The sequence below is a fragment of the Salvelinus sp. IW2-2015 genome, linkage group LG11 (assembly GCF_002910315.2).
Source record: "Salvelinus sp. IW2-2015 linkage group LG11, ASM291031v2, whole genome shotgun sequence".
Taxonomy (NCBI): domain Eukaryota; kingdom Metazoa; phylum Chordata; class Actinopteri; order Salmoniformes; family Salmonidae; genus Salvelinus; species Salvelinus sp. IW2-2015.
The window spans coordinates 47220916-47243013 of NC_036851.1; the positions used below are offsets into that span (position 1 = coordinate 47220916).

Genomic DNA, 22098 nt, shown 5'->3' on the forward strand with positions numbered 1-22098 from the left:
CAGAATTATGTCTGAAACACCCTCTCATSACTCATAATTATGTTGGGGGACTGGAAAAACACCCCACATTTTTATTTAACCTTTATTTAGCTAGGCAAGTCAGTTAAGAACGATCTAGCAACCTTTCGATCACTGGCCCAACGCTCTAAACACCGCCCCAAATAGGGTCTAGCAGATAACTTTCCCTTTAAGTTAGTGGATTTAAGCAGATAACTTTCCCTTTAAGTTAGTGGATTTTGGTGCCTCTGGGGCAGTTCAGGCGGATGCTAGAGGACCTTTTTACTGAAGAATGTGTTTGTTTCAAATGGTTGTGTTTTGGTTTTCGTGTTTTGCGTTACCTTTTCATGTATTGTGTAACTAATGTGTATATAGACAAATGGAACACTTTCTTATTAGCCAATTTCAGCAAAACAGTTGCCCTCCACTGCAAAGAGGCGAGAGGACAGTTGTAACGTCCTGGCCAGAGTTCTTATGTGTTTTGCTTGTTTAGTGTTGGTCAGGACGTGAGCTGGGTGGGAATTCTATGTTGTGTGTCTAGTTTGTCTGTTTCTGTGTTCAGCCTAATATGGTTCTCAATCAGAGGCAGCTGTCAATCGTGGTCCCTGATTGAGAGGCTTGTTTTGGGTTGGGATTTTGTGGGTGATTGTTTCCTGTCTCTGTACTTTGTCTGCACCAGATAGGGCTGTCTCGGTTTTCACATTTGTTATTTTGTTACTTGTAGTAGTGTTACCGTTTATTCGTCTATTAAACATGTTGAACACTAGCCGCGCTGCGTTTTGGTCCTCTCCTTCATCCCAGGAAGAAAACCGTGACAACAGTCAGATTTTTTTGTTGTTGTTGTGAATTGCGTTTATAATTCCTAAGGTGTGTCACTGCTGCATTTTGGAGCTCAGGCCTATAACTTGGCAAAATATAATAGATGGAGGTATTATGGCTACATCTGTCTCAGAGCAGTGGTCCAGAGAAGCACTATGTGGGTGCAGGAATGTGATCGTAGATGGGCCTCTGTTTTGGTTTGAAACCCTCTTTTCCTCAGAGACAATACACTCCCTACATGAACTACAGCACAGTTATTTCCATGATATGTAGGAGTGATAGGGGTGTGGAGCCTTAGCCAAATACATTTAAACTCAGTTTTTCACAATTCCTGAACATTAATCCTAGTTAAAATTCCCTGTTTTAGGTCAGTTAGGATCACCACTTTATTTAAGAATGTGAAATGTCAGAATAATAGTAGAGAGAATGATTTAATTCAGCTTTTTATTTCTTTCGTCACATTGCCAGTGGGTCAGAAGTTTACATACACTTAATTAGTATTTGGTAGCATTGCCTTTAAATTTGTTTAACTTGGGTCAAACGTTTCAGGTAGCCTTCCACAAGCTTCCCACAATAAGTCGGGTGAATTTTGGCCCATTTCTCCTGACAGAGCTGGTGTAACTGAGTAAGGTTTGTTAACCTCCTTGCTCGCCACACGCTTTTTCAGTTCTGCCCTCAAATTTGAGGTCAGGGCTTTGTGATGGTCACTCCAATACCTTGACTGTGTTGTCCTTAAGCCATTTTGCCACAACTGGAAGTATGCTTGGGTATCAATAATATGCATTGTATGCATTGTCCATTTGGAAGACCCATTTGCGACCAAGCTTTAACTTCCTGACTGATGTCTTGAGATGCTGCTTCAATATATACACATAATTTCCTCCTCATGCAATCTATTTTGTGAAGTGCACCAGTCCCCTCCTGCAGCAAAAGCAGCCCCACAACATGATGCTGCCACCCCCGTGCTTCACGTTTGGGATGTGGTTCTTCGGCTTGCAAGCCTCCCCTTTTCCTCCAAACATAAACAATGGTCATTAGGCCAAACAGTTCTATTTTTTGTTTCATCAGACCAGGGGACATTTCTCCAAAAAGTAGATTTTGTTCCCCATGTGCAGTTGCAAACCATAGTCTGGCTTGTTTATGGTGGTTTTGAGCAGTGGCTTCTTCCTTGCTGAGCGGGCCTTTTCAGGTATATGTCGATATGGACTCGTTTTTACTGTGATAATATATACTTTTGTACCTGTTTCCTCAGCAACTTCACAAGGTCCTTTGCTGTTGTTTCTGGGATTTATTTGCACTTTTCGCACCAAAGTATGTTCATTCTCTAGGAGACAGAACACCGTCCCTTCCTTGAGCGGTATGACGGCTTGCGTGGGTCCCATGGTGTTTATACTTGCGTCTATTGTTTGTACAGCATGAACGTTGGTACAGCTTCAGACGTTGGAAATTGCTCCCAAGGATGAAACAGACTTGTGGAGGTCCACAATTTTTTCTGAGGTCTTGGCTGATTTCTTTTGATTTTCCCATGATTGGTCAAGCAAAGAGGCACTGAGTTTTGAAGGTAGGCTTTGAAATACATCCACAGGTACACCTCCAAATTGTGACTCAAAATGATGTCTATGTACAATACGCCTATCAGAATATATATGAACTATTAGAATATGACATAATTTTCTGGACTTTTCCAAGCTGTTTAAAGGCACAGTCAAACTTAGTGTTATGTAAAACTTCTGACCCACTGGAATTGTTATACAGTGAATTATAAGTGAAATAATCTGTCTGTAAACAATTGTTGGAAAAATTACTTGTGTCATGCACAAAGTAGATGGTCCTAACCGACTTTGCCAAACTATAGTTTGTTAACAAGAAATTTGTGGAGTGGTTGAAAAACGAGTTTTAATTACCTCCAACCTAAGTGTATGTAACTTCCGACTTCAACTGTACAAAAAATGTTTTATCTAAATGCACATAAGATCAACGGGGTGTGATATACTTGTATGGATTGAAGAGACATACAACCTACGGTAAGTCTTATAGCTACTGTTTAAACTGTGTAAGTGTATGAAGGAAATGTATTACAGGAAGACCTACTTTATCTACAGACATACGGCTTGATATGCTCTCATACAGGTCTGTTTACTTCCCTCCTACACCACCTCAGGGCAGAAGAGGGCAACAAGAGCAGCAGCCAAGCCATGTAGCTACCATAGCCAGCCAGCCGCTAGTTTAGTGCAGGCTAGGACCCCCGTGCTTGGCTTGCTTTATTCTGCTATGTGGGAGTTCCTCTGTGATGCCAAGCATTTCACGTGAGAACGATGATCTCAGGGCTGAGAGCTGAGTGAGGGTAAACATCTATGACTGWTCCAGATCACCCAGTGAATCATCAGTGAGTATTACATTTACCACTGTAGTCTATGACACATAAATGCTGTTCATATTCAGCTGAGGAAATTATAGATCTTGATTTTTTTTAAAAAATGTTTATGAAGATTTCCCCCCTTTTTTATATGGCTTTGTTTTGACATTGTCTCGCTTTCTCACTTAGCCGATTGTTRTCGATATCCAATACAGTTTTTACGATACATATGAACAATTCCTAAACCCAGTATTTCATGTGGGTGTTTGTGTAAGAAGGTGTGAGAAGGTATCAGAAGAAGGTGACTAACTAGCCTCAGAGGGGGTATACGTAACCTCAAGACAGCTGTAGGCTCCATCCCAAATCGCACCCTAYTCCCTACATAGTGYACTAATTTTGACCAAATGTACTGCACTATGTAGAAAATAGGGTGTAATTTGGGACTCAGATTGTATAGAAACACAGTGACAGGAGGACAGGAATCAGCTGGTCCAGAACAGCTGTGACCTGGCTGGTACAAAGTTTCCACAATGTGGACAATGYTGTGAGGGCATGACTGACTAGACATGGGACTTTGGTGTGGCAGAGCATGGGTGGGCACGGTGTAATCTAAGACGGTAGCTTTTAGCYAGGCTATAGGAAGTCACATTGCTTCACAGTCTAGTGTTGTTGTCTGTTAAAATATGACAAATACGTTTTATGTCAAGGGAGTTTATTAGTCTGGTGTTCAACAGTAATTTAGATTTAAAGAAAAAGACAAGCCTATGGTAATTTACTCTACTCTACTCAGATTAGATATTTTTGCTTTGATGTACTCTACTCAATGTCTTCAATTCTCTCAATTATGTTACTCCGAACTCTGGTCACATTTTCCTGCCACAGCACATATACTTCTGTCACTCTCTGTTTGATCCCCTCACAGGTTTGTTCTTAGGTTTCCTGGGTCACTGTGCACATTACCGTGCTCCATTGTCTGGGAGGTTCATTCCAGATCACTGCAAGTTTTTGGACTCCAGCCCAGATTCCATGCAGGTTCTCTGAAAGAAAAATAATCTCTAGAGCATTATTGATCACCCTGTTACTCTAGCAGCTAACAGCTATCTTCAATTTCAATATTTTAGAAATGTCATTTTTCCCTTGTTTTTTWWWWWWMMWTTTKGRWTWMYKGRARKTTWAKTWAAKGRWTYCMRGWYYWMMWTTYMWKKTTTYMWTTTTTTTTTKTTCAAAGAAGAAGAAAAAAAGAAGCGCTTAAGTTCATGTTATTGATCAACCGTGTTCTCCTGYCAGAACTCCTGTTCCTCTTGTCTTCTGTTCAGATATCCAAGCACCTGTTCCATTTACTGAAGGGGATGGATGCCTTTTGGACACTGTGAGTTTAACAGATAAAAAAAAAAATGGCTGCTTTCTTTTCATTCTTTTCTGATTCAATTGGGTCCAAGTATCTTGACAACCTTGCCTGGTATTTTGGCAGCAGTCCCTTGAGTGTTGATGTCAGCTGAGAGAGAGAGAGAGAGAGAAAGGGCAGAAAGAGAGAGAGAGAGAGATTGAAAGAGTATGGGGAGGGGGGAGGAGTGAGCGGGCTATTCAAGGCACTTGTCCTCTGTCTCTCTCAGTCACACAGCAGAGGAGGGGGAGGTATACGCACACCACACACACTCTCTCACACACACTCTCTCACACACAAGCTGGCTCACACAGCCACATTTTCTCAGGCTGCTCCGCAGACTGACAGAAGAAGACGTAGGAGGAGAGAACAGAAAGAGAGTGAGAAAAGGAAACAAGGGAAATATCAACCGAGCCAGAAGAGGAGAGTCAAGCAGCACTTATCCTTTTTCTTTCTCCAATCAGCATTAAATTAAAACACAGAGAATATAGAACTCTTTGTTAATCTGTAACTGAACAGAGGCTGCTCTGCTCTGTTCTGCTGAGAGGGACCTGTTCTGCTCTGTTCTGCTGAGAGGGACCTGTTCTGCTCTGCTCTGCTGAGGGACCTGTTCTGCTCTGCTCTGCTGAGGGACCTGCTCTGCTCTGCTGAGGGACCTGCTCTGCTGAGGGACCTGCTCTGCTCTTCTGAGGGACCTGCTCATTCTCCAGGACTATGGCACCACATCTGAGACATGGATTCTCGGTCTCTCTTTCACAGCGCTGGGGTCTTCTTCTCCATTCTCTCCTTCTCTCCGTCTATTTCCTGACTGTTGCAGGATTCAACCTGGATACTAGCATGACTCTGACCAAGGAGGGGGAGACCGGCAGCTTTTTTGGATTCTCATTAGCGCTTCACCAGCAACTCACACCAGAACCACACAGTTGGTAAGTCAGTGGCTAGCTGGCTACGTAAGCATGTGTTCTCTATCTGCGTGTGATTTATGGGTACGCTAACCCAATGCCTCCACCGGGGGGGGGGGGGGGGGGGGGGGATACCCCCTCTGAAGCCACTAACATAGACCACACTGATTGAGTGGAGTTGAAACAGTTTCTCTAGTCAGCATTTCTACATTGCACTGATTGTATTATGCAGTCTTTCGATTCAGTCATTCAGGTATTGAATAATTTAATCCATGATGATTTAGAAGCACTTCACTGGGAGTAGTAGTCACTGGGAGTTAGTAGTTTCATTGTGGTGTGTGTGTGTGTTGTGTGTGTGGTGTGTGTGTGTGGTGTGTTGTGTGTGTGTGTGTGTGTGTGTGGTGTGTGTGTGTGTGTGTGTGTGTTGTGTGTGTGTGTGTGTGTGTGTGTGTGTGTGTGTGTGGTGTGTGTGGTGCGCGTGCAGAGAGGGCACCCTGTAGCTATTTAATGGTCCCACTGCCATGTGATTTACAGTGAGTGGGATGGGGTGCAGGGTGAGACTGACTGTATAGCTGAATAAGCAGATGATCAGGAGGAGAGAGGGAGAGGGAGAGAGGGAGAGAGGGACGGGGCAGGGAGAGGGACAGAGGGAGAGGAGCAAGAGAGAGGGGCAGAGGAGGAGAGTGAAAGAGGGAGAGAGGGGAGGGCGTGAGAAAGGAGAGGGTTAGAGAGAGAGAGAGGGGAGAAAGAGGGAGGAGAGGGAGAGGGAAAAGAGGGAAAGAGGAATGAGAAGGGAGGAGGGTTAGAGAGAGAGAGAAGAGGGAGGGAAGGGGAGAGGAGGAGGTAGAGAGAGGGAGAGAGGGAATAGGGAGGGAGAGAGGGGAGAGAAGAGGGTGGATGGGTTTTAACTCACATTTTACTATTGCAGTTCAGGACAGATATGCAGCGTAGTGTAGGGGTGGTGTGTGTGTGTGTGTGTGTGTGTGTGTGGTGTGTGTGTTGTGTGTGTGTGTGTGTGTGTGTGTGTGTGTGTGTGTGTGTGTGTGTGTGTGTGTGTGTGTGTGTGTGTGTGTGTTGTGTGGTGTGTGTGTGTGTGTGTTGGTGTGGTGTGTGTGTGTGTGTGTGTGTGGAACGTAGATCTGGAGTCGAGAAAGAGTGGTTTTACTAGCAGTGGTGGACAGACTGCTGCAGTAGTTTATGATGGTGTTGTGTGGCAGGAGGAGTAGTGGATTGTGTGTTGTGTGGCAGGAGGAGTAGTGGATTGTGTGTGTGGCAGGAGGAGTAGTGGATTGTGTGTGTGGCAGGAGGAGTAGTGATTGTGTGTGTGGCAGGAGGAGTAGTGGATTGTGTGTGTGGCAGGAGAGTAGTGGATTGTGTGTGTGTGTGGCAGGAAGAGTAGTGGAGTTGTGTGGGCAGGAAGAGTAGTGGATTGTGTGTGTGTGGCAGGAGGAGTAGTAGATTGTGTGTGAGTGGCAGGAGGAGTAGTAGATGTGTGTGTGTGTGGCAGGAGGAGTAGTAGATTGTGTGTGTGTGCAGGAGGAGTAGTGGATTGTGGTGTGCAGGAGGAGTAGTGGATTGTGTGTGCAGGAGGAGATGTGGATTGTGTGGTGTGGCAGGAAGAGTAGTGGATTGTGTGTGTGTGGCAGGAGGAGTAGTGGATGTGGGTGTGTGTGGCAGGAGGAGTAGTGGATTGTGTGTGTGGCGGAGGAGTAGTGGATTGTGTGTGTGACAGGAGGAGTTTGTGGATGTGTGTGTGTGGCAGGAAGAGTAGTGGATTGTGTGGTTGTGTGGCAGGAAGAGTAGTGGATTGTGTGTGTGGCAGGAAGAGTAGTGGATTGTGTGTGTGTGTGGCAGGAGGAGTAGTGGATTGTTGTGTGTGTGGCAGGAGGAGTAGTGGATTGTGTGTGTGTGGCAGGAGGAGTAGTGGATTGTGTGTGTGGCAGGAGGAGTAGTGGATTGTGTGTGTGTGTGCAGGAGAGTAGTGGATTGTGTGTGTGGCAGGAGGAGTAGTGGATGTGGTGTGTGTGTGTGGCAGGAAGAGTAGTGGATTGTGTGTGTGGCAGGAGGAGTAGTGGATTGTGTGTGTTGTGGCAGGAGGAGTAGTGGATTGTGTGTGTGGCAGGAGGAGTAGTGGATTGTGTGTGTGGCAGGAGGAGTAGTAGATTGTGTGTGGCAGGAGGAAGTAGTGGATTGTGTGTGTGGCAGGAGGAGTTGTGGATTGTGTGTGTGGCAGGAGGAAGTAGTGGATTGTGTGTGTGGCAGGAGGAGTAGTGGATTGTGTTGTGGCAGGAGGAGTAGTGGATTGTGTGTGTGGCAGGAGGAAGTGGATTGTGTGTGGTGTGGCAGGAGGAGAAGTGATTGTGTGTGTGTGGCAGGAGGACTAGTGGATTGTGGTGTGTGTGGCAGGAGGAGTAGTGGATTGTGTGTGTGTGGCAGGAGAGTAGTGGATTGTGTGTGTGGGCAGGAGGAGTAGTAGATTTTGTGTGTGGAGGAGGAGTAGTGGATTGTGTGTGTGGCAGGAGGAGTAGTGGATTGTGTGTGTGGCAGGAAGGGTAGTGGATTGTGTGTGTGGCAGGAGGAGTAGTGGATTGTGTGTGTGTGGCAGGAGGAGTAGTGGATTGTGTGTGTGTGGCAGGAGGACTAGTGGATTGTGTGTGTGTGGGCAGGGGAATAGTGGATTGTGTGTGTGGCAGGAGAGTAGTGGATTGTGTGTGTGGCAGGAGGAGTAGTGGATTGTGTGTGTGGCAGGAGGAGTAGTGGATTGTGTGTGTGGCAGGAGGAGTAGTGGATTGTGTGTGTGGCAGGAGGAGTAGTGGATTGTGTGTGTGGCGAGGAGTAGTGGATTGTGTGTGTGGCAGGAGGAGTAGTGGATTGTGGTGTGTTGGCAGAGGAGAGTAGTGATTGTGTGTGTGGCAGGAGGAGTAGTGGATTGTGTGTGTGTAGCAGGAGGAGTAGTGGATTGTGGTGTGTGGCAGGAGGAGTAGTGATTGTGTGTGTGGAGGAGAGTTGTGGATGTGTGTGTGTGCAGGTGGAGTAGTGGATTGGTGTGTGTGGCAGGAGGAGTAGTGGATTGTGTGGTGTGGCAGGTGGAGTAGTGGATTGTGTGTGTGGCAGGAGGAGTAGTGGATTGTGGTGTGTGGCAGGGTGGAGTAGTGGATTGTGTGTGTGGCAGGAGGGTAGTGGATTGTGTGTTGTGGCAGGAGGAGTGTGGATTGTGTGTGTGTAGGCAGGAGGAGTAGTGGATTGTGTGTGTGGAGAGGAGTAGTGGATTGTGTGTGTGGCAGGAGGAGTAGTGGATTGTGTGGTGTGGCAGGAGGAGTTGTGGATTTGTGTGTGTGGCAGGTGAAGTAGTGGGATTGTGTGTGTGGAGCAGAGGAGTAGTGGATTGGTGTGTGTGGCAGGAGGAGTAGTGGATTGTGTGTGTGTGGCAGGTGGGAGTAGTGGATTGTTGTGTGGCAGGAAGAGTAGTGGATTGTGTGTGTGGCGGAGGAGTAGTGGTTGTGGTGTGTGGCAGGAAGAGTAGTGGATTGTGTGTGGTGTGGCAGGAGGAGTAGTGGATTGTGTGTGTGACAACTGCTGCGGTTGTTATTGGTGTCCCTGGAACACTATAAGACAGCAGCACATCCGCCAGCTCTGAGTCGGCTCTGCCTTAAATGTTTACGTGTCTCACGGTGTCTTTCTGCAAAGGAAGGAAGTAGTCTTATTTCTCTGTTCTGCACTAGCACAGATATAGAATGAAGGAATCTTTAGAATGAGTCATTCATTACATTAATTACTTGCAATTGGTGTTCAGTATAGTTACTCATGTTAAACCTCCAGTATTCTTCCCGTTATATTTGCAAGAGCTGATCAATCATTCCAATTCCTTGCTGGTTGTTATTATTATATCATGCAAACTGTTTGAGTGTCCTTTTTTTCCCAGTGTCTTCTGTTTTCTCAGTAGATCTCAACAGTCTGGTGTTTGTAGTCACTGTTCATTTACTAGAACCTGTCCACATTAAAATATACAGACAAGAAGTACATTTTGTAGGTGTTGCTCTTCCGTCAGTAGAGCTGACTCTGAACAAGAGACTTGGTACTCTTGTACGTGTTGAAGGCAGTGTTAATTTACTACAGGTCCTGTTTAGAAGGTCCGTGTTTAGCAGCCGGACGCTTATTTTACTCTTAGTGGAGCCGACCTGTCGGCCAGCACGCCATGAGGACCGTTAGAGGGATAACGTCAGCCAAACGTCAGCACTCGCAGACAGTGGCGGGAAGCCAGGATCCCGGCAGGCTTCGGTCATCGAGTGTCGTCCCCACTGGACGGCACCGCCACGTATTGGCCAATAGCATCTCTTTCCTGGCCCTTATTTTAACCGTTATTTCATGGTGAGCTGATATGCTGTGAATCTTCCTTGAATGTTATGAGCTAGCAACCCTGGTGCCAGTAGCTAAGATTAGGAAGCAACCCTGTTGATGCCAGTAACTGTGCCATCACCAATTGCTCACCCCGAGATCACCATGTGCTCACCATGTGCTCACCCCGAGATCACCATGTGCTCACCATGTGCTCACCCCGAGATCACCATGTGCTCACCATGTGCTCACCCCGCTCTTGTTTACACTCACTGAACAGTATCTTTTTGAGGTATTTGATTAAGCACCGGAATCATACTTTTTGGTAAACCTTATTTGAAAGTAGGTGCACATGTTACCATGTTACCAAGGCATAAGATCCTTTACAGCAGCGATTCTCAACTGKTGGGTCGCAACCGAAATTTGGGTCGCGGGAGGTTTTGAGTTTGAGTCATGGGTGTCTGAGTAAAAATAATAATAATAATAATGTATGCAGAAATACTCCAGTCTGAACTCAAATGACTTTAAAACAAGTAGAAAGTGTGTAGACATGATAATACATGACATTTAAAAAATAAACAATAATAATTATCTCTGAAATTTTTTTTTTTCAATCACAGTTTTTTCAATATAGAGCTATTAGTATTATTACTACTTTGGTTGTTCTCTAGTCTCAAGACTGAGTTTATTAACATTCTTCATATGGGCAAAATTGTATTATTGTTAATCAAAGACGTGGGAATGTTGTTCTCTTGTCATATAGGGGCATATAACTTGCTATACTGTATTTACCTCGCCACCATGGCCTTTTTTTGCCTTTACTTCCCTTATCTCACCTCATTTGCTCACATTGTATATAGACTTATTTTTCTACTGTATTATTGACTGTATGTTTTGTTTATTCCATGTGTAACTCTGTGTTGTTGTATGTGTCGAATTGCTTTGCTTTATCTTGGACAGGTCACAGTTGCAAATGAGAACTTGTTCTCAACTAGCCTACCTGGTTAAATAAAGGTAAAAAAATAATCATATATATATATATATATATATATATAATTGCTACAAATAGAGTTTTCCAGATTGTATTTTGACTATTATTTTTTCCGCGATGCAAAATATTGGATCGGAACTGAGACAACCTGGTTCAATTTGTGTCCCGAGGCAAAACCAGTTGAGAACCAATGCTGTACAGAACTTTGACTACATCCAGAACTGGTATCAGAAGTGTCTGTTGTGTGGAACCTTTCATCAGAAGAGGTGCCAAACATGATTAGCCTCAAGCTTGAAGCTTAGTAATTAGATGCTATTGACTCATTGAGTTTTTGTGTTACAGACAGGTTTGGGTTTCAGGGRGTATATGGCATTGTGTTCTTAGCCAGGCTTCTAGTAGATTCTATCCTGAGCCAGTTGAGTCTCTTGATACTCAGCAGTCCTAAACTGGATATTTCATTCTGAGTCATTGTCAACACTGTCAAATTATTTTATATTCTATTATAGATCCAGTGACTCGTAACCTTTACATTTTCTGATGTCGTTGGCATGCCTACTAGAATATAAAATATTCATCTAGGTCTATACTGCACGCGGTCTACACACACGCACACACACGCACACACGCGCACACACACGCGCACACACGCACATGCGCACACACACACACACACACACACACCACACACACACACACACACACCACACACACACACACACACACACCACACACACACATCACCTTGTTCTGCTAGTCAAGTAGGTGAGATGGTCTGGCATGTGTGTGTACATATAGATAGTCTAGGCCACAGGAGATTGGTAGCACCTTAATTGGGGAGGACGGGCTCGGGGTTATGGCTGGAGCGGAATCGGTGGAATGGTATCAAATACATGGTTCCCATGTGCCTGGTGCCATTCCATTCGCTCCGTTCCAGCYATTATTATGAGCCCTTCTCCCCTCAGCAGCCACTGGTYGAGGCATGTGTGTCGTGGCTGCTGCTGGTGTTATGTGTCTGTTTATACTGGTATGAGAGGGGGATCCTGTAATAGCTCTTTGCTTGATGGAAAAGACCTCTCCATTGGACAATTTGCCTCAGTAGGTCTGATCGGCCATCTTGCTTTTTTTTTTATACGTAAATGTGAAAATGATGTCCTAARAAGTAGGTAGGCACTGCATAAGACAGATGCTTTGGTATTAACTGTGTGGTGAGGTTTTAGCAATATTGTTTATTTACTTTAGGTACCATTGTCTTTAGAAGGATGTCATCCAGTTGCTTATCATACTTTTCTATATATTTTTTACTTCATCAATATTTAACTTGGTAGTCAGTTAAGAACAAATTCTTATTTACAATGACGGCCTAGGAACAGTGGGTTAACTGCCTTGTTCAGTGGCAGAACGACAGATGTTTACCTTGWCAGCTCGGGGATTTAATCTAGCAACCTTTCGGTTACTGGACCAACGCTCTAACCACTAGGCTACCTGCCGCCCGCTATGTTGGTCTCGTGGTTTTACATGAGGGCTTTCTCCTCTGCTGTCTGTGTGATTGGGGGGAGAAGAGTCACTGACCTCTGTACTGCAGGTCACACATCATGCTATAAGCTCTATATCAGTCCCCTGGAAGATGTCTATTATTCCTGTATTGTCTTCTCCTGGTCAACTGGAAGCCAAGACATACAGTAGGTTTTGAGTCAACTGAGTATTTTTGTTAGCCTACACTCCATTTTAAATCYGTAAACATTTAGGGATGGTTTCCMAGACACAAATTACACCTTGTCCTGGACCAATTAAATCTACTGACCGTGCTTTGTAGTTTAGAATTAGGCTTAATCTGTTTCCAGGAAAACAGCCCTACAGTAAATCTCTCACTACCTGGGAAAGCTTCTGTATGTGAATGTGTCACTGGTCGTTTTAAAGGTGTCTTCCCTACTGGTAGACTGGTTGACTGTATGTGTCCCTGATCGTTTTAAAGGTGTCTTCCCTACTGGTAGACTGGTTGACTGTATGTGTCCCTGATCGTTTTTAAGGTGTCTTCCCTACTGGTAGACTGGTTGACTGTATGTGGCCCTGATCGTTTTAAGGTGTCTTCCCTACTGGTAGATGATTGACTGTTGATGCCAGTAGACCTAAAAGCGTCCTTGGTTTCCACCACAGGACTACAGCGGGTTCAGGTTGCACTGAGCTCATTGAGAGGCCAGTTCCATTCTTAGTGTGAAGGCCGCCTATTTTAGACCCAGTATCCCAGTTTATCTGGGAGCCGAGGGCTGACTATAACATAAAACTGTACATCATCATGCTGCCATGCAGTTGAACTTCGCTTTTTCTGTATATTATATCAAAAGCAATGCGCTTCTGAAACTTCAACCCAAATCTAACATGGGATTGAAGGCATGATTAACATTTATCCAGTGCTGCTGATGTTAATTTTTATACAAAGGAAACTGCATGAAAAGACACACAAAAATATATCATGTTTCACTTTGCCGAAATAAAGTTGTGTTTAACATTTACATGTTTTCAGCTTTCTAAAACCCCTTTTTTTTGGGGGGGGGGGGGGGGGGGGGGCAATGATCAGCTCCCTGCGTCTTACAGTAGAGCTACAGAAGTCCCTCTCGTGTCTGCATACACATTTATGAAGTGTGTAGAAAGGGCACCGTACAAAACTCCTTCACACATTCCAACACATTGTGAGACATTTCTGAGAGCTAATTTGCATTAAAATGGAACAAATAAACCCCTCTTTAGAAAAGCAGCTTAAGGTTAACAATGAACTGCCCCTTTTCCTCCCTAATTCAATTCAGTATTTTATTTTCAAGGTCTATCCTCTTCTCATTTTTATGGTTCCTAAATCTCCCAGGTACCATTCAAAATGCAGACTCGTAAATGTCGGAGCGTTGCTATTTTACGGACTGGTGTTTACCTGTTAGTGATGGATCAGCGAGGGGGAGAAAGGGGGGTTGTGTACTACAGTATTACCAAGTTGCTTACATACACACACACACACACCACACACACACACACACACACACACACACACACACACACACACACACACACACACACACACACACACACACACCACACACACACACACACACACACACACACACACACACACCACACAACACACACACACACACACACACACACACACACACACACACACACACACATACACAGCACGCTGCTGGGTTTCTTCCTCCCACACCATTCCTCTCTGTCTTTTAACATTCTCCCACGGTGGAGCCGGTGAATAAAGACTCAGTGGGGAGCGCGTGAGAGCTTTGGCAATATTACTGTGCAGCCCATGCAGGCAAACAGGCAGCAAGACAGACAGGGAAAGACAATCTGCAGAGTCAGGGAGAAACACTGCTAGCTAAGATCTGATGGATGCGCAAACCTTCTGCTCCGTTTCTGTGTGTGTGTGTGTGTGTGTGTGTGTGTGTGTGTGTGTGTGTGTGTGTGTGTGTGTTGTGTGTGTGTGTGTGTGTGTGTGTGTGTGTGTGTGTGTGTGTGTGTGGTTGTACATAATTTAACTGCTTGCTCATTCGGCAGTGAGCAGCACACACACTGTGACTCCTTAGCAGTTAGAACACACTTCAGGTTACTGATTACAGGATCAGAATTACTTTCTTCTAACAGCAAGAGAATGATCCTGTCTCTCTCTCGCTCTTCGTCTCTCGCTCTCTGTCTCTCGCTCTCTGTCTGTCTGTCTCTCTGTCTCTCTCTCTGTCTCTCTCTGTCTGTTTCTCTCTCTCTGTTCTGTCTGTCTCTCTCTCTTCTCTCTCTTCTCTCTCTCTCTCTCTTGGATAGGACATTGGCTTGGATAGGACTAATCATTGATGTATAATTCAACTCCAGACAAGAGAGTTTGTTTGTCTCTGTTGTTTCAATGATGAACAGCTCAGCTGGTCATGAATTAGTTCTGGTTGACTCAAGCACCCGACTGTGACATGGAAGGCGTATGAAGATCCTCTCTCCTTTCCTCCCTCTATTCCTCCCCTTCCTCCTCCCCCCTCCCCTCCATCTCCTCTCCTCTCCCCTCCCTTCCCTTCCTCCCTCCTCCCTCCCTCCCCTCCCCTCCCCTCCCCTCCCATCCCCTCCCCTTCCTCCTCAATCTAAGTCTCAATGATCTCAAGGCTTAGAATCCTTCTTTAAACTGTCTCCTCCACTTCATCTACACTGATTGAAATGGATTCAATAAGGGATCATAGCTTCACCTGGATTCACCTGGTCCGTCTATATCATGGAAAAAGCAGGTGTCCTAGTGTTTTGTCCACTTAGTGTATAAATATACACACACAGTAAATCACCACAGGAAATCCTGTGTGGCTCAGTTGGACCAGAGTTGGTACTGTGTTTACACTGCCATGAATTGTGGGTTCATTTCCTGCTAGAGCCACCCATATGTAAATATGTGCATACATGATTCTAATTAGTTTCTGTGAAATGGTATGCATATTGTAATTATTATTATATAAAGTGGAATGTATAATTTGTATGAATGTTGAATGGGAGCATACTATAGGCAGCAGACCAGCACTCCCAATCAGTTTAGCAAAATCCATAAAGGCCTGGTTACACCTGAGGTAGGATAGCAGGGGAAGATAATGTAAACAGATGACCTACTGCTTGTGGCTCGAGGCTAGACAGCGGATTGGTCTGAGTGGAATGCTTACCGAAGCAGAACTGAACCGGCAGCCAAGGGGACCAGGCAGTGTGATCAGAATGCTAAAGGACCAGTCAATGGCTTGGCTCAATATTTATTCAGGAATAATTGGGGGAGGGGGGGGGGGGGTGAGTATCTGTGGTGTGATGCTGGTGCAGATTAAGCAATTAAGCATTCCCAAATGGCCAGATGTGTGCATGGATGCCTGCCTGCTGGTTTGTTCCATTTCACTGGTCATATTCATGTTCTCTTAGTTGGCCGTCTTCCGTGATTTTCCATTATATCTAAAACATCCATGCATCTGCTTGGCATCCATTTTAAATGAACCATAACCTTTTGTTTTCTTGCACCCTGCCATGTATCAATCAATATCTAACACGTGTACACATCTCATGGATTCTGGAGCGCCTATTWGTGGAGGGAGGGTTTTAATGGGGGTGGTTGGATCTTTAGACTTGGTACCTCGGGGTCACTCCTTCCCCCTCAAGTCACGTTCGTGTCAAGTTTTATTTGGTATACATTGTCCAACGAAATGCTTACTTCCAGGTTTCTTCTCAACAATGCACACAACAATAAGAAATGATAAAAGATAAGAAATCCTTGTTGGAAATGGCCATTCACATATTGATCTGATAGGAGGGAGGCAGGATGGGAGGGGGGCAGGATGGGAGGGGGGCAGGATGGGAGGGGGTAGGTGGTGACATGAGAAGAAGATGCTGAAGATGCCTGCGTGGGGTTGATCTGGAGGAGGCACTATTGTCCTCTAGGACATTTACAAGGGGTCAACAACACATTAAGGAAAGCGTAGTTCTGCAGCAGTATCCACCTCAGCTCTATTCTGTTATAGTATATTCTATTCTATTAGAATATATTCTGTTAAATTCTGTTCTATTAGATTCTATTATATTCTATTACATTTTATAGTCTTYTATTCTATTAGATTATGTTCTATTTTGGTCTATACTATTCTGTTCTATTTTGTTCTATTAGATTCTATTCTATAATATTATTTTGTTTTATATTGTGTTCTGTTCTATKAGATTCTATTCTGTTCTATGAGATTCTGTTCTACTCTAGTCATTTCTATTAGATTTGATCTATTCTATTCGATTCTATTATATTATGTTGTACCTTGGTGTTCACCTTGGTGTTCACCACCTTCTATTCTATTAGATTATGTTCTGTTCAATTCTGTTCTATTAGATTCWATTTTATTAGATTCTATATTGTTCTATTATATTCGATAATGTTCCATTCTAGTCTATACTATTACATTATATTCTGTTCTATTCTGTTCTATTTGATTCTATTCTATTCTATTAGATTCTATTTTGTTATATTCCGTTCTATTCTATTAGATTCTATTCTGTTCTATGAGATTCGACTAGATTCTATTCTATTCTGTTCTGCCATAAGGATCATCAATAGAGTTGGAATATGTTTGTTTTCTCATACTTTTGTTAATTTCAACCTTCAGCAGGTCCATTGTTTCTGGCTACATATTGTGAACATATAGAGTGTTCTTGAGTTTACATAGTCCAGGGCTGCAGACATTGCAATGATGGGATACTAATGGAAAGACGTGATCAGTGAAACTCGAGATACATTGAGTCTATATGTGAATAATCTCAAGCATGAAAACTTCCATTATGACTCAAATCCATGGATCATGCACTCACTGGATAGTTATTCAACTGGTAATTTGTATTGCAGCTGTCACTGTCTTTCTCTGCCCCCATCTCTCCTCCCGCTCTTCTCCCCTTTTCCTCCTCTCTCTCTCTCTCTCTCTCTCTCCTCTCTCTCTCTCTCTCTCTCTCCTCTCTCTCCTCCTCTCTCTTCTCTCTCTCTCTCTCTCTCTTCTTTCTCTCTCTCGCTCTCGTGCCCCCCCTCTCTCTCTCCGCCTTTCTGTCCAGTCCAGTACTCTCCAGGGTGGGAATTAGACATGTACTTAAAGGTTTGATGAGTCAGACCACAGTCGTCTCAGCTGTTGTTCTCCTATCAGGAAAACAGAAAAACAATCAACTGGGAAAACACCCTTTTCTGAAATCTGTCAAAAGAATCTCTTGGACTCCCTGCTGGTCTGGACTAGACTGCTCTGTAGACCATTATGAAGTCATATAGCTGTAAAGCCATGACCCTCCTGTCCCCAGTTTACACAGTTGTTGTAGCCCTCTGTTTTAGTTCAGTGTGTTGAGTTCAGTTTCCCCTACACACTGAACTAAGGTCTGTTTTATAGTCCGTCGCCCTAATGGTTTAGGTCAATGGCGTGGCCAAGGTGGGGCACAGAGACAGTTTAGGGGGGGACATAACATTTTGAACCTTAATCGATCCAAGGTGGATTTTTTCAATATAATTAAGATGTTTTAACACATTAAATGCTTCACCTTAGGTTTGGTTCATTTTCCTGTTAAAATAAATTATGAATCAATTCCAAAAGTCTTGTTACAGCAGTAAATTCACTTGAAAGTGCCATCCAGAATGAATTATACCGTGACATTTGGGGTGTCTCTATTTTAGTCTTTCCTCCCCAAAAAATGATGACAAAAAAGAGAAACAAACGTATAAATGATTTGTCATTTGTGTCTATCCTTGTTTCATAGTTGTCCCTCAATTCATAAAWGGCTGAATCTGTTTCACCAGAGAAAGCATCCCAGCGAGGCAAAMTGTTCCCCTCTGCCTTAGTATCTGTAGCCCACTTATCTGATGCTGTCTGGCCAAAAATAATACGTCATACTCTTTTTGGCCAGACAGCACCAGATACATGGGCTACACATACTAACAGAAGGGCACTACTTTGCTTGCTATGATAATTTCCCCGGTGAGATTGATGAGTCTTGCTGTCGGTGCGGGTATTGCTCAAAATGATAAATATTTTCAGAGACGACCTTTCAGATCTCACAATTTCTGCGGGGCCACTGCGGTAGACAATCAGATTTCAGGAAGGCCATGGCCACCCCTGGCCACCCCCTGGACACGCCGCTGGTTGAGGTTAGGATGGATGACCTAATCCCAGATCTGTTGCTAAGGACAACTTCCACACAGGGAGAGTGTTTAGGTCATAGTATAGGGCTTGGGCAGAGCCTCCCAGGTATCAGCCTCCAGGGTATCAGCCTCCAGGGTATCAGCATCCAGGTATCAGCCTCCAGGGTATCAGCGCGTCAGTCAGGGTATCAGCCTCCAGGGTCATATTAGCATCCAGGGTATCAGCTCCAGGGTATCAGGGTATCAGCCTCCGAGGTATCAGCCTCCCAGGGTATCAGCCGGATCAGCCTCCAGGGTATATCAGAGGTATCAGCCTCCAGGGTATTAGAATCCAAGGTATCAGCCTCCAGGGTATCATTCTGAGTTCGTGGGAGACACTGATCGCAGAGGAAAACAACTAATCTCCCACATGGAATTAATGAATGATTTTACCTGCACATCAAGTCACCTTAGAAACCTATCTCTTATGTGATTATCTTCAAATAAAGTAATGCATTACCATTAATCAGAATATAGACACAACTTTTTCTCACGAGAGTTTCGTTGTGGATAAGCAGATTTTCTTCATGATTAGATTACACAGGTGTCTGCAGGCCTGTTGTCCCACTATGCTTGTCTTAAACAATAGCCTTGTCAAAGTCAACAGAAGATGTGTTCTCTCTCTCTCTTCCAGTTGGCATCCATCTCCCTTTTGTGGAAATATAGCCTGCTGGTCCCACATCTGTGTGCGTCTTGAAAACTCTTGGTCCATTGCTTTAGTGTAACCGTGACCATATGAGTATGGCAAGGCAGCACAAAACAATCTAGAGCCAGGCTAGAAGTATGTGTCATCACGGTCGTATGTGTCACAATAAAGTGAAGGATAAGCTTGTTAAAAACAGCTTCTGTGTGAGAATCAGATGTGAGTCACAACGGAGGGTAGCTGACAAGCCGCCACTGAAATAATGATATGGGAGCCTTCAAGCTGTCTGAGTCACACAAGGAACGGCTGCTCAGTCCACTACTGTGGTCAGAGAGGAGAGGAGCTGGGTCAGTGAGAGGGAGAGTGTCATGGTTTGGGGATGGAGGAATGGCAGAGGATGAGGTGAGGAGTGACTGGGGGATGGTGGGATGGTGATGAGGTGAGTGAGGGTGATGGAGGTGGATGGTGAGGGAGGTGTTACTGGGGTTGGGAGGATGGGTGACTGGGGGATGGGTGAGGGAGAGATGGGGTGACTGTGGGGGAGGATGGTGAAGGAGGGGTGACTAGGGATGGAGGATGGGTGAGGGAGAGATGGGGTGACTGGGGTAGGGTGGATGGTGAGGAGGGATGACTAGGGGATGGAGGAATGGGTGAGGGATGGGGGCATGGGAGATGGATACGAGGGGCGTGGAGAATGTGAGGACACAACTAGGGGTCTAGAGAGTGGGGGGTGAGGGGACAGGATCCTGTGTGTAGGGGTCAGTGAGCTCCTCACTCCAGTAACCACATGGGAACCAGGGTGATTGGGTGTGTGTTGAAGTGTGAGTGAAACATGACAAATTACAGAACATTAGTAGACAAGAAACAAGCTCAAGACAAAACTACATACATTAAAAATGGCCCACAACATAGCCTACATATAAATACAATACACAAAATATCTAGGTCGAATAGGGGCTTGGCCGTTGTGCCGTGAGATGTTGCTTTATCTGTGTGTGTGTGTGTGTGTGTGTTGGTGTGCTTGTGTGTGTGTGTGATGTGGTGTGTGAATCTGTGTGTGAATCTGTTTTGTGTGTGTGTGTGTGTGGTGTGTGTGTGTGTGTGTGTTGTGGGGGCAATTAGGAGTATGAGGGTGGAATGGGGTGACAAGAAAGGGTTGTGTTTGTTCCAATATTGTGGGATGTGTCTTTTTAATGTCCTAGTTAATTACTAGATGAGTCTTTAATAGTCCTATCAGTCACATAATAGATGTGTCTTTAATAGTCCTATCAGTCAATAATAGATGTGTCTTTAATAGTCCTATCAGCTAAATAATTAGATGTGTCTTTAATAGTCCTATCAGTTAATAAATAAATGTATTAGTACTAGTCCTATCAGTTAATAAATAGATGTGTCTTTAATAGTCCTATCAGTTAATAATAGATGTGTTCTTTAATAGTCCATCAGTTAATATAGACTGTGTCTTTATAGTCCTATCAGTTAATAATAGTATGTGTCTTTAATAGTCCTATCAGTCAATCTTTAATTAGGAGGACCGTGTATTGTGGCGGAGTCATTTTATTTATACGATCCTCTTTGTGGTGAGTTGTTGTAAATATTATCGAGCAAAGCTTCACTCTATCCTGGTTGTGTCACATTCCACACAAAACATGAAACATGACATAATACAGAACATTAATAGACAAGAACAGATCAAGGACAGAACTACATAAATGTAAAAATGGCACACATAGCCTATATATCAATACATACACAAACTATCTAGGTCAAACAGGGGAGAGGAGCTTTGTCTGTTCTTTGAAACCAGGTTTGCTGTTTATTTGAGCAGTATGAGATAGAAGAGAGGTCCATACAATAATTGCTCTGTATAATACTGTATGTTTCCTTGAATTTGTTCTGGACCTGGGAACTGTGAAAAGACCCCTGGTGGCATGTCTGGCGGGGTAAGTGTGTGTGTCAGAGCTGTGTTTAAGTTGACTATACAAACAATTTGGAATTTTGAACACATAAATGTTTCTTATACAAAGAAGAAGTGATGCAATTAGTTTCTCCTCAACTCTTAGCCAAGAGAGACTGCCATGCATAGTGTTAACATYAGCCCTCTGGTTACAATGAAGAGCAAGACGTGCTGCTCTGTTCTGGGTCAGCTGCAGCTTAACTAGGTCCTTCTTTGCAGCACTTGACCAAATGACTGGACAATAATCAAGATTAGACTAAACTGCAGCCTGCAGGGCATCTCTGTTTATTATGGACAGACCTTTCCCCATCTTTACAACCACTGAATCTTAACTGAACTAAAATATAAATGCAACATGTAAAGTGTTGGTCCCATGTTTCATGATCTGAAATAAAAGATCCCAGAAATGTTCCATACAAAAAGAAACATATTTCTCTCAAGTTCTGTGCACAAATTTGTTTACATCCCTGTTAGTGAGCATTTCTCCTTTGCCAAGATAATAYATCCACCTGACAGGTGTGGCGTATCAAGAAGCTGATTAACAGCATGATCATTACACAGGTGCACCTTGTGCTGGGTCTGTTCGAATACGGGCCTTTGTTGGTTGTCTGTCTCTGTAGACAATAGGCTATCTTTCTTTCATCTTCAGGAAGAATCCCAKAATCATTACACATTTTCAATGAGTTTACATCTATCCCTTTTTTGGTGGGAATTGTCTGTGTGACTGAAGACCATGTTAGCCTACTGAGCTAAGCCTAGGCAATATCTCAGGGAGGGAGCTAACACGAGTCTTCAGGAGGACAGTCACACCGTGGGAAAATGTGCAGCTTTCTGAATGGAACTGTGAATTGATCATGAGAGAAGTCCTGTTCTGTCACATAGTAGTGTTTAATACAGGTGCACACTGTGGCTCGTGTTGGCAGGCCAGGAATTCTGTGTGTGTGTCTGTGTGTGTCTGTGTGTGTGTGTGTGTGTTGTTGTGTGTGTGTGTGGTGTGTGATTGCTGCGTGGGGTGTCGTGTATG

At 44.2% G+C, this 22098-nt stretch overlaps 1 protein-coding gene across 1 annotated transcript in view; it reads left to right on the forward strand.

Annotated features, from left to right (window-relative positions):
* Positions 1–4771: 4771 nt before the first annotated feature.
* itga7 (integrin, alpha 7) overlaps positions 4772–22098 on the forward strand; it is a 97042-nt gene continuing 79715 nt past the window's right edge. Inside the window, exon 1 of the mRNA XM_070445846.1 lies at positions 4772–5482. Coding sequence (XP_070301947.1) covers positions 5271–5482 — 212 coding nt within the window. The 5' untranslated portion in view covers positions 4772–5270. The remainder of the gene's footprint in view (positions 5483–22098) is intronic.